The 13,582-nt window shown below is 41.1% G+C and overlaps 1 protein-coding gene across 1 annotated transcript in view; it reads right to left on the bottom strand.

Moving 5' to 3' along the window:
• Positions 1-13,582, bottom strand: part of LOC135224900 (uncharacterized) — a 315,424-nt gene that overhangs the window by 13,444 nt on the left and 288,398 nt on the right. The window contains 5 exon segments of the mRNA XM_064264224.1: positions 10,155-10,196; positions 10,399-10,467; positions 10,470-10,554; positions 11,671-11,783; positions 12,497-12,641. Coding sequence (XP_064120294.1) covers positions 10,155-10,196; positions 10,399-10,467; positions 10,470-10,554; positions 11,671-11,783; positions 12,497-12,641 — 454 coding nt within the window.

Raw genomic sequence — 13,582 nt, 5'->3', positions numbered from 1 at the left:
GAGAATAAATAAAATAAGTAACGGAAAGGGAGAGATATTTTAAGTGCAGCTGCATGGTAGAAGTGATAATACTATAGTACTGTACACGGTGTATAAGAGACTGGAGAGTAGTAACAACAGTTGTGAGAGAAATGAAAATTAGAGTGTAAATATGAGCCAAAGAATTCTTTAGGAAAAACTAGGTGTCCCTACAAGGAAGCACATGAAAGAAAATGGTAAAACACAAGAGGATATACTGTAGAAGTAACACAAATAAAGAAATGGTCTCTAAAGAGAATACAAGTACAGTTAAATAATTAAGTATGCTGAAGTTTTTGGAAAGAAGATTGGAATTGAATGGCAAATCTGAATGATGCTATGCTACTGAAGACTGAGGTTGCATGTAGAAATGACTGCTGTGAAAATACAGAGGGTAAATAAAATTTGAAGGACACCAAAGCTACGTGGATCACAAGAATGAAAATGCCAAATATTAATGGAATTGAGTGGCTGACCAGGATATGTATGTATTTAAAGTATGACTTAGGTCTATTTCTTGAAAAATTCAGTGTCAATGTTGAGTAAGGCAGTAGATTGCAACCTGAGTGGAAATGAGCATGGGGCTTGAAATCTTATCCAAAAACTAAGTTAACTGGAGTCATCCCCCTCAAAGGTAAAAACTAGTGTAAATGGAAAGAAAAAAAAACAAAAAAAATTCTGACTAGTACTAACTATTACTTACTTAAATACCTATCGTTTTGGTTAATAGGTATAAACTGATATTGTAATGATACATTAAGTTTGTTCATACTTACCTGGCCAAGAATATAGATTATAGCTGTATTTTTTCCGAATTGCCGAACAGAAAATTTAAACACTTACGACACACGCAGTGGGAGTCAGGTGGGTTAGTACCCATTCCCACCCCGCCGCTGGGAGGCGGGTATCAGGAATCATTCCCATTTTCTATTCATAATTTTTTATTTCCACTGTCTCCTGAGGGGAGGTGGGTGGGTATTGATTATATTATATTCTGCCAGGTAAGTATGAACAAACTTAATTGTATCATTACAATATCATTTTGTTCATGAAACTTACCTGTCAGATATATATATAGCTGAATCCCACCTTTGGTGGTGGGAGTAGACAGAATAGAAGATTTTAGGAAACATATATATGCAGATAATTGATATCTTGATTCCTTACCTGTTAGCATAGCTGACTTCGTGGTTACTGCCTGCGTAAGTCTGCTTGTGCTACTAGAGTTGCCAGCAGAGGTAGAGACCTATATAGCTGGTGCACTCCAGATGATCTGTCAACAGGGGCGAGACACGACGTGACTAGACCATTGACCATACAAATGAGGGCAACGAAGTAAAAACCAAACCACCTGGTGTAGCCTACCAAAAGTATCCCACATACGACTAAAGCTAATGGAAGGGAGATCCGCCGCAGGCGGTCAACCCCACAACCATAACACAAGTTAAAAACTCCCCTAAACCATTAAAGGATAGGATGAGCGCTACCTCCTGCCCCCAAAACAGTGTCTGCAGCGACGTATGGTCCGAGCGAGTAACAATTTTCGTATGTTTGCTTTCACTCCCGCAGGTAGTGTGAAGCGAACACCGAATTGCTTCGCCAATAAGTGGCGCCCAAAATGTCTTTGATTGCCATATTTTTGTGAAAAGCCACCGAAGTAGCAATAGCCCTCAACTCGTGGGCTTTCACTTTCAGAAGCTCCATGTCACTTTCACTACACTTTTCATGGGCTTCCTTAACCGTACTTCTTAAGAAGAACCAGTGCATTCTTCGACATCGGAAGATCTGGTTTTTTCACAGAGCACCACAAGTTCTCCGAAGAACGTCTGCATGCTCTGGTTCTCTGCAAATAAAACTTGAGAGCCCTGACAGGACACAGGACTCTCTCAGCTTCAGGTCCCACTAGCTCCGACAACCCCTTGATCTCGAACGTTCTCGGCCAAGGGTTGGAAGGGTTCTCGTTCTTTGCTAAGAACGTAGGACTTAAGGAACAAACTGCACTATGATCCTTGAACCCAATATGCTTGCTTATGACTTGAATTTCGCTAACCCTCTTCGCCGTCGCCAGAGCGGTTAGGAAAATGGTCTTCTTAGTACGATTCCTAAGCGAGGCTAAATGGAGCGGTTCAAATTGACTCGACATGAGAAACTTCAGTACCACGTCTAAGTTCCACGATGGTACTTTAGGTTGGAGAACTTTCACAGTCTCAAATGATCTAATGAGATCATGAATGTCTCTATCATTCGCTAAGACTCGAGTTCTCTATCTTCGCTAAGTCTAGTTCGTCTATGTCTGAAGACCACAGAAAGCACGCTTCTGTAGCCTTTAATCGTGGGAACGGCTAGTTTCGCTTCTTTCCTAAGGTGAAGAAGGAAATCTGCTATCTGGCTCACAGAGGTTGAGGTGGAGGAAATGCCCTTCCTTCTGCACCAACTTCTAAAGACAGCCCACTTTGATTGGTAAACTGCGATTGAGGAGGGCCTCCTTGCGGTGGCAATCGCCGTTGCCACAGGTCTTGAAAAACCCCAAAAACGCTCTGGCCAACTTCTTGATAGTCTGAACGCAGTCAGACTCAGAGCGGGGAGGTTTTTGTGGTACCCTCTCGAAGTGGGGCTGTCTGAGTAGATCTTTCCTTAGGGGCAGAGTCCTCGGAAAGTCTACTAGGAAGGACATCACCTCCGTGAACCAGTCGGCCGCTGGCCAGAAGGGGGCGATGAGGGTCATTCTCGCTCCTTCTGATGCAGCGAACTTCCTCATTACTTCCCCAAGGATTTTGAATGGGGGAAAAGCGTAAATGTCTAGTCCCGACCAATTCCACAGTAGGGCGTCTACTGCCACTGCTCCCCGGTCCCAGAAACTGGGGAGCAATACAGCGGAAGTCTCTTCGTTCGGGAAGTTGCGAAAACGTCCACATGAGGACGTCCCCACAGCTTCCATAGCGCCTGGCATACTTCCTGATGAAGGGTCCATTCCGTCGGCAGAAGCTGTCCTTGCCGACTGAGAAGGTCCGCTCGCACGTTTTCCACGCCTGACACAAACCTTGTCAGAATCGTGACGTTTTGCGACTTCGCCCAAATCAGGATATTCCTCGCGATGACGAACAGAGAATGAGAGTGAGTTCCCCCTGTTTCCTGAGGTAATGCCAAGGCTGTGGTGTTGTCCGAGTTTATCTGAACCACTTGGGCTGGAGACTTCCTCCTCGAAGAACCTTAGAGCGAGGTAAACCGCTGAGAGTTCTTTTAGGTTGATGTGCCAGGACACCTGTTCCCCTCTCCAGGTGCCTGACACTTTCTCTCCCTCCCACCCATGTTGCTCCCCAACCCGTGGAGGACGCGTCGGAGAACAACACTAGGTCGGGGTTCCGAAGCTTGAGCGAAAGTCCTTCCGCAAGCTTCTTTGGATCCAACCACCATTTGAGGTGCTTTTTCACTTCTTCCGTCAAAAACAAGACCTCTTCTAGATCCTGTTTGCGTGACCAATTGCTTGAGAGGAAGAACTGAAGTGGTCGGAGGTGCAACCTTCCCAGAGAAACAAACTTCTCCAGTGAGGAAATGGTCCCCAGCAGACTCATCCATTCCCTCACCGAGCATGTTTCCTTCCCTAGAAGGCCGACACTTTGTCCAGGCATTGAAGTTGTCGCCCCTGGGACGGAAAAGCCCCGAAAAGACCACTGAGTCCATCTGAATCCCCAGATAGACTAAGGATTGAGAAGGAGTCAGATGCGACTTCTCGAGATTCACCAGAAGTCCCAGGGACTTCGCTAACGACAGAGTCGTGTGAAGGTCCTTCAGACACCTGTCTTGCGATGAGGCTCGAATAAGCCAGTCGTCTAGGTAGAGAGAGATCCTTATTTCCGCAAGATGGAGGCACCTCGCAACGTTCTTCATAAGAACTGGTGAACACCATCGGCGCCGTGCTGAGACCGAAGCAGAGTGCCCTGAATTGGAAAATCTTCCCTTTCAGGACAAACCGCAGGTATTTCCTTGATCGGTATTGATGGGGACGTGAAAGTATGCGTCCTGAAGGTCTAACGAGACCATCCAATCCCCCGGTCTTAAAGCTGCAAGCACGGATTGAGGTGTCTCCATCTTGCAACTTCTGCTTGGTAACGAAGCGATTTAGACTGCTGACATCCAGAACGGGGCGACACCCCCCTGACTGCTTCGGCACTAGGAACAGACGGTTGTAAAACCCTCGGAAGAACTCCGGTCGAAGACCTGTTCCACTGCCTGCTTCTCGATCATTTTGATCTAGTAGATCGTGAAGCACTTTCTGCTTTTCTCCCTGATACGACGGAGACAAATCCTTTGGTGTCGAAGACAGCGGGGGTAACATCAGGAAAGGAATTCTGTACCCCTTCTTGACGATGTCCAGAGACACAAGCGTCGGCACCTCTCTCTTCCCAAGCTTTCGCGAAATGTAGAAGCCTGGCTCCTACCGGTGTCTGAAGAGCCCTTCCCCTCACTTCTTGCTCTTGGAAGGAGCGGTAGTCTTGCCTCTGAAAGAGCTCTTCCTCGAGGGGCTGGCTTCGAGGAAGAAGCGGATCGAAAGGGCTTCGACTTCTTCAAAGCAGAGGACCCAGAAGACGAAGAAGTAGCAGGCTTCCTAGCAAGACTGTGCCAGAAGGTCTTGAGTTGCTTTCTCCTGGAGACTAGCAGCTATGTCCTTTACCATAGACTGGGGGAAGAGATGTTCTGAGAAAGGAGCGAAAAGAAGATCCGCTTTTTGCGCTGGTGAGACCGACTTTGCAGTAAAATTGCAAAAAAGTGCTCTTTTCTTAAGCAGTCCCGTGCTGAAATGAGCAGCCAATTCCTCAGAACCATCCCTGACGGCCTTGTCCATGCAAGACAAAATACTGGACAGCTCCCCCAGACTGATGAATCAGAAAACTCCTGGACCTGGCATCCAAATACTCCCAGGCACCAGTCAAAGAAAAGTTAAAGACCTCTAGTGTCCTGAAGAGGCCTTTAAGGTGAAAGTCTAACTCGCTATGTGTCCACGAGACCTTCGAGGAAGACAAAAAAGATCTTCTGGTGGCGTCTACAATGCTACCAAAGTCTCCTTGAGCTGAGGCTGGAAGCTTGACTCCGACGTTTTCTCCCGTCTCATACCACATACCAGCTTTGCCACCGAGTCTTGAAGGTGGTAAAGCGAAAGAGGTCTTGCCCGAAGCTTTCCTCTTTTCCATCCAATCATGGACCTTTCTAAAAGCTTGCTTCGTAGAAAGCGACTTCTTCATTCTCACAAAGCCCGAGATCTTAGCAGCTTTGGAAGACGAAAACTGAGAGGGAGGAGTACGTGGAGCTTCAGGTTGGAAAGTGTCCTGCAAAGACTGACTGAAGTAAACGAGTCAAAACCTTGTAGTCCGTCGAAACTGGAGCCAACTGCTGTTCTTCGTCCACTTCGACGAAAGCGTCACTAACTTCCTCTTCAGACACTGGAGAAGTCGGAGGAAGTAAAGAAGAGTCCCGAGCTTTCTCAAAAGAGAAAGAACGGCGAACAGGAAGAGTTCCCGCCTCCGCTTGTGCTTGCGGAAGTGGAAAACTGACGTCCGTAGGCGCGCGTTTGGCGTCCGAAGCCAATCTACTGGCGCCGACAGAAGCGCGCTCAAACGCCGCAGGTGTACACCTGGCATCCACTTGTGCGCGCTGAGCGTCCCCACTGGTGCGCGCCGAGCGTTCCACTGATGCGCGCCGAGCGTCACTGGTGCACGCCGAGCGTTCCACTAAAACTCGCTGAGCGTCCACTGGCGCTCGCGGAAACTTGCACCGAGTCACGTTCGGCGTCCACTAAAGCGCGTTTGACTTTCACAGAAGCGCGCTCGGCATCTAAAGAAAAAACTCGCTTCTTATCCACAAGTTTCGTAGCAGCGGAAACACCGCTTCACGAGAGCGAGAAACTAATTCTCGCCTCCTTTAGAAATTTGCTGGGGAGCAGAACGAACTCTAGAAGGAGACTCAAACAGAGAGAGACGAGCGAGGAGGAGGGAGAGGGAGAACGCCTCGACCTCTTCACAGGAAGATTGTCATCCTTCTTACGGCGACGTGGAACACTCTCTCGAAGGAAAAACATCTCGAAGTTGCTGCTGAAGAGACTGGAGAATCTTGGCTTGTAGGTGAAAGCCTCCTTTTCTGGGGAGGGGCTGATCCTGTGAGCAGGAGAGTGGCGGAATTGGGGACGCCTTCTTGCTACACCCAGGAACCGCCGCTTCACGCACCTTAGAGCGACTGCGGCGCTCGAAAGAAACATCTAGGGAAGACTCCGCCTCCGAATAATCCTTACGCTTCTTCTGCGGAGGAAAAGCGCAAACGCACTATCGGGCGACGAGCAAAGTTCCGGAGAACAACTTGGACGTGAAGCGTCCCGCACGCGAGCCGTCCTTTTCAGCGGACGTGATGCGGTATGAGAGCTCCACCCCTTGCGCGGGGAGGAAGCTTCAGAAGAAGAAAAGCACTCCTTGAGAAGACGTGCACGCGCACGCTCCTTGGCAGTCTGGGTATGTTCGTCAGAAGCTGCCGAAGGCACGCCAGATCGGTGGGGTTTCCTCGTAACCCTCCTTCGACTTTCGACATGCTCTCTTCCCGTAATCTGGGAGTCAAGCAGAGGTCTAGGTCTAGAGGCGGAATGAGGCCGATCTGACGCACCCTCCACTACACAAGGGGCACTTTCACTGCACTTCTCTTCACTTTTGCTCTCCAGAGCTAACACTTTTGATTCTAAGTTACGAATCGACTCAAGAATTAGCGATAATGTATTACCTTCTACCGACACTGTCCTCAGGGGCCGGAGGCAACACTACAGGGGTAGGAGCATAATCTACAGAAGGAGGGTTAGCAGGAGAATAATTTAAATCTTGCCTACCTGAAACACTCCTGGAGGAAGACCTCCTTAACCTATCTCGCTCAAGTTTCTTAAGATAGGTTTCATACGCCTTCCATTCCGACTCTGTTAGTCTTTCACACTCCTTACAACGACTTTCAAACGTACATTCATTCCCCCTGCAAACTTTACAAACAGAATGTGGGTCTACTGAAGCTTTCAGTAGCCTACCTCTACATTCAGACATGGAACAAAATCTAGCGCTAGCAGAACTAGACCCTGACATCTTGATCAAAGAAAAATCAATACCAAATTCAAATCAAAACCAAAGTCAACGTGTGCCAAGCCACCGATCCCAATTCAGATACCAAAGAAAAACCAAAAGGGATACTCAAGAGCTAGTAAGTTTCCAAAATCTGGACGGAGGTGCTGCAACAGGTGTTTTCCAGCACCGGCGACAGAAAATTATGAATAGAAAATGGAATGATTCCTGATACCCGCCTCCCAGCGGCGGGAATGGGTACTAACCACCTGACTGTCCCACTGCGTGTGTCGTAAGTGTTTAAATTTCTGTCGGATTCGGAAAAATACAGCTATATATATATCTGACAGGTAAGTTTCATGAACAAACATGAATTTAAGAGGAAGATCTTTCTCTCCAAAGGTGAGATATGCCCATCAAGTTAGTTTTGCACCTAATCTCTCATCCCCATAACAGTGGTTCTCAAGGAGCCTAAACTCATTGGAGTATGCAGGTAACCTAATTCCCTTATAGTTCATGTTGTAAGTAGAGTAATTAAAAAAATGGAAAGGCTCATAGGACCGAGCATGAATTCTTCACTCCAGTTTGCTACATCACGTCTTTAACATTTTCTTGATGCCTTTTTACTACATGCTTTCGAACTGGGTTCTGCTCAGGTCCTACATACTTTAGGGAAAAAGTAGCAATGAGTTCTTGTTTGGGGGGGATGTTAATAGAAAAAAGGAGCAGTGAATTCTTTAGGGGTAATTCAAGTCCTGCAGTCTATTACATCACTATCCAGTGATCAGCATGTTGGACACAAGGCAAAGATCTGGTTCCAGTTGTACCTCAGACATCTACATTAGGATCTATGTATACTTGGTTTGGGAAGCTTTAGACTGGTGGACACCAGTCTTCAACTTTAGCTCATTTTCAACATCTCGGGTTCATGATTAAATGAGACTTCTCTTTCATTAGCAATAAAAATAAATTTTTCTACAAAATACTAGTATGTAATTCACCTTTTCTCTCTGGGACAGAACTTAGCACAATGTACATTAATTTAAAAAATTCACACCCATATTGCATTTTAAAAAAATATACTAGATGGGACTACAATGGGCTAGAACTCTTCCCTGCTATTCTTCACCATCTAATAGTTTGTTGTTATTTGTGCTCAAACACTTCCATCTAATAGTTTGTTGTTATTTGTGCTCAAACACTTCATCTTAAGGTTATGAAGCTTGTTCATGGATAGTTTAATATGGAACTGAATTGTATGCTGTAATTATATGTCCTATCAAGTTTCTGTATTTTTTATCTTTAATCTGATATTTGGTGAATAATTTTTAATTTTAAAATGCTTTTTACCCTTAAATTCCCCCCCCCCCCCCCCCCAACTACATTTTGTCATTAGTAAAATAAAGAGAAACATGACTCACTAGTTTTATCTAAATGAAAGCCTTTAATTTTGTTCAAGGATCAAGGAACTCCGGGTACTAAGCTTCAATATTATGAGACAAATTTGAGGGGATATGCAAATACAAACAGAATGCTAAATGTAGTTTTTATGCTCTTGATAAACAATTTTTTTTGTTAAATTCATTAGCCTTCAGACTCAAAAGAACCTAATATATTAACATTTCTGTGTTCAGTCCTGGAGGAGTACTTTACTTCCACACAATTACATGAAGTTCACCCATTGGCTACCAAGTAACCTGCGTGACAAATGGGGCTATTCCAGTCATATGTTTAGTGTAGTCATTGACCTTTACAAGTTGATAGATGGATCTTTAATTCCAATCTTGCCCTCCTACCATGAGACATCACTGCCCACTTCCCATTCAGATCATACCAAGATACATAGTAGATTATGTATTAATATGAACACGGATGTTCCTATACCCTCAACTGGTTGACAGTATGACCAATTTAGGTACTAAGCTTTCTTATCTGGTAGTGTCATTCTCATTGGAGCTTCCCTCTTCCCCAACCATCTTTCCTATACTAAAGCAAGTTTTCATTTTTAATTGTGATACCACCACTACTTTATGCAGAGCAATTTGGTTGTCTATCAGGACCAAATAAAGCTCCTTAAAAGTATGCAAAACTGTAACCTTAAATAGCAAGGAATGCCGCTCTAAATACCCTAAAATCGTGGAAAACATTTTGTGAAAATAAATAAGGAATATGACTATTTGCTCAAAAGATATGAATAATTGAAGCTAATACAGTAATGGCAAAAGAAAAATTGGCATAATAGCATAGACAAAGATTAAAATTATCAGGCACCATTAGTCAGAACGATAAAGGATATATCATCAGCAGAGGTAACAAAACCTTTGTTCCTCACATCAGTGAAAAAATAAACCATTCGAGTAAAAGCTAAACATGAAGTGAAAAACAAAGTATTACTCAAGCTATGTAGATTGAAATATGAAAACTGTTATGGATGCTACAGGTAGTTTTCACTCTTTCATAGGAAAGATTAATGAAAACCACCAAGTAAGAGAGAAAAACTGCACCATGATCAATGGATTCACTCTTCAGTTAATTAACAATCTACTTACACAGATGTTAGTTTCTGACACTGATTAATCTGACACTCCAATTAAATTAAGTTCATGAAGTTATTATTATTCTGTAGTGTGAACAGTACCTACCATGTGGTAGAAAGCTAATAGAGCAATAAACAGCAAAATAATCAGCTAGCCTAGTAAGAAGTACTGGAAGGTAAACCTCATTGGAAGAAATTCTGATAAACTACAATGCCAGGAATTCTCTTCAGTGTATACTATAATTGAGGAAGAGCATAGAACTTCAATCAAACTAATGTAGAAACAGAAAAAATACTATATAAAAGTTTAAACACAACATACATAGGAGATTAAAAACCAACCCCATGCTTTATTAAATATGCTTAGAAATGGATTAAAAATGGTAAAATTCAATAGGATATTTTACTATGAAATTAGTCTTTGCCAGGAGGAAAGCAGCAACACATATTATATATTAAGGGAATTTAAACTGTCTTGGAAGATGTCATTTCCAGAATAAAATTTAACCTCGACTTACCACTGTGCCTGGGAATGTTCTCAAAAAAAATAAAACACACACCTCTAAATACAGTATAAACACAGGCAGACTTTAATAATCTACAATATTATAATACCCCTTATGAAAAGAACTTCGTATGATTAACGACCAAAATATAGGATGTACTGTAGTCATAATGTTCAGTAGGTGAAAGAGTGCAAATCAGATTTTGAATACCTTAACCGTGAATAAACAATGTAAATAAATAGATAAGAAAACAAACCTGCTATTTTTTCATCAACATCAAGGCTTTTTTCATTTTCATCATCATCACCTTGAAAGATGGACGTCGGATAGAACAGCTACTGCCCAAACTTTTGTTGTCTGCTTTAGCCCGCTTCATGTTATTATTGTCCTCTGAGTTCTCATCACTCATACTCTAATGGAGAAAAATTCATACTGTAAAATTATTCTTGCTAACTGGAAATTTAATAACCTAGATATTTACCTTAAAAAGCTTGTCTTAACCTGTAATGTCCAAGTAAAATACTACACCAACAATATATGTACTATTGTAAATTTGTGGTAAATTAATTGTTACCAGTATTGTGCCTATCATCATTTCCAAGAGCTGGTTATTTTTTCACCCATTTACCGTGTTTACTATGTGTTCCTGAAGTATTTAAAAAAAAAATTAAAATATCTTATATTTGAAAATTCACAACAGTGAATAGTAACAACTTTAAAATTCAAAATAGTTTGTCTTTTTTACAAATAAATGTGGAACATACAACTGTATTTTTGCAAAAGCAAGATTGACAATTCCACAAAATGGAAAGAAACAGTCACTAAACCTAATAATCTGAGAATCAGATATTTCAGTTCCTTTAAGGAGATGCTCAGTGGCTATTCTAGGGACACTTGGCGGACAGCCATTATATTGTTTTGGCTGAATAGAAGTTTATATTGGTGTTATGGGTGTCCAGAAATCATTCATGAATCCAAATTCTTACCCAAAAGAGAATGATTGTTTATACTTGTAAAAATACATTAATTAAATTTTAAACTATTAGTCACCTCTCAATACATTTTTCATGAGCCAATTACAATGAAATTTGTTCACTAAATAAAATTCTTTTCATTATTGTAATGATTTTTTTTTTATAATACAGTGGGCCCCATATTCATGGGGGATGTGTACCAGACGCCCCCGCGAATAGTTAGAATCTGCGAATAGTTGGAACTCTTATAAAATATGCTTAAAAAGGCATATTTTGTTAGTTTAAAACTCAAGTAAAACCTACTAAAAATTTTGATATCTGGTTTATCACAAAAAAAAAAAACGGGGATTTGTGGATATTTCTCATAGAAAAATACAGCGAATAAGCGAATTTCTCCTGAACAATGGGTTGATATGGTCCAGAGAGAAATCTGCGAATGCGAGAGTCCATGAATCTGGAGAAGACGATTAGGGGGCCCACTGTATGCCAATAAACTATTGCTAGTACTGTAATATATTTTAACACTAATACAGAACACAAAGAAGAAAATATACCTCATATGCGAACATCCGAGATCCAGGCTTTTTCAAATTCCCAATAAGATTTGTGCGACTTGACTCACTTTCACACTCAAATTCATCTGATGAAGGCGATTTAATTACCCGACCTATAAAATGAAAAATTTGTAACTAAACAGAAAATAATATCTATTATAATATTCATACCATCTGTTATTTATAATCAAATTTATTCTAAAGTAATACTCTACTAAATTGTCTCAGATATTACGAATAAATGGCCTTTGTTACTGATAAAAAAAAAAAAACTTATTGGGGTTGATAAGAGAAATACATCAGCACTGTAATGAGTAAGGTCTTGAGAAGTATAAAGGAAGTGAGTTTGGACTGAGACAATCAGTAAAAAAATCAAATCACATAACTCATGTTGAATGAAAAGCTGTAACTGGGAATACCATAATAAAACACACCCAAATCTATTTCAAGACATCTGGTACTACAACCAGTGTATTATAAGGTTCTATGAACTCTGAAGATATAATGCTAAAAAGAAAAATCTACATGGCACCATCAACTTGTAAGTTAGCAAAAAAAAAAAAAAATTACAGTACCAAGGAACTCTCATACAAGTACATAAATCAAATTTTTATATGATTATAAAATTGCTATTTTGGATATTAATGGATTTATACAACAATTTTGTTTTTATAAGTAAAAAAATTCCCACTTGTATTTAAGATACTTTTATGCAAACATAAAACCAGAAATAATTTCAAAATTTAAACATTCAAATTAAAATAAACCCTTGTATTTCACTTGGCGTAAAGAGAAACTTTAATTCTTATATGTATAAAAATCTTACCATCTTTATCTCTTCTTTTTATTTTTATGTGTATTGGCTCATCATCATCTTGTGAACCAATGCCACCTCTGCTTTTTGGACTAGTGGGATCATCTCGGCCAGCTGTGTTTATCGACAAATCAGACATGCGAAAGATACCACTACCCTGTAAAAAAAATTTATATAGATCAGATATATGAATGATTTAACTGCAATTCCAAGAATCTTGAATAAAGGCAGTCCCCGGGTTACGACGGTCTCGGCTTACGACGTTCCGAGGTTACGACGCTTATCAATTATATTCATCAGAAATTATTTCCAGGGTTACGACGCCTACAAAAGCTGATCTGGCAGATGTAATATGACACCAAAAATGCAAAATAATCAATATTTAAAGGTTTTTTTGATGAAAAATGCAATAAGAATGCAGTTTACATAGTTTTGAATGCACCCAAAGCATTAAAAGTAAGGTTTTCTTAGGATTTTTGACGATGTTCTGGCTTACGACGCGTCTCAAGAACGGAACCCCCGTCGTAACCCGGGGACGGGCTGTAGTTCTTATTCAAGAAATAAAGTTCACTATCACATTCATAAATAAAAATGTAAACTCATGAAGATATAATACTACCTAGTTAGGAAACATTTCATTAGTATATATGTACTCAGTTACATAACAGAATCAGATGAGGCGGATGCCATAACTAGGGGAAAAAAGCATACAAATTTAAGATCTCAATAATATACAGGCTAATGACTTGGACAGATCAGATACTGGGAAAACTAAATTTTGCACTAATTGATCACAGACCAAATATTCTGAGAAACTAGAAATCCAACTGACAATTAACCTTATCATAAAAAAACTGTGCAGTTAAAATGCAATGCAAAAATGAAACACTGTTGAGCATTCAATAGCCAGCAAGTCACTTTTCATATTGCCTAAATAATTAGCTATGGAGAAAATGGGGTTGGGAGGTGGTAACTCCATATTATTGAAAGTATTGTACCATAATGGGTTTGTGTTTAAAAATAAATTTGCTATTAATAATTACTTATCTTTCAAACATACCCAGTAGCACCTCAACTTAACAAAAGGTTTGGGGGACT

Source organism: Macrobrachium nipponense, chromosome 12 (genome assembly GCF_015104395.2).
Source record: "Macrobrachium nipponense isolate FS-2020 chromosome 12, ASM1510439v2, whole genome shotgun sequence".
Taxonomy (NCBI): domain Eukaryota; kingdom Metazoa; phylum Arthropoda; class Malacostraca; order Decapoda; family Palaemonidae; genus Macrobrachium; species Macrobrachium nipponense.
The sequence above is the reverse complement of the archived record's forward strand: the minus strand, read 5'-3'. Positions and strand labels throughout refer to the sequence as shown.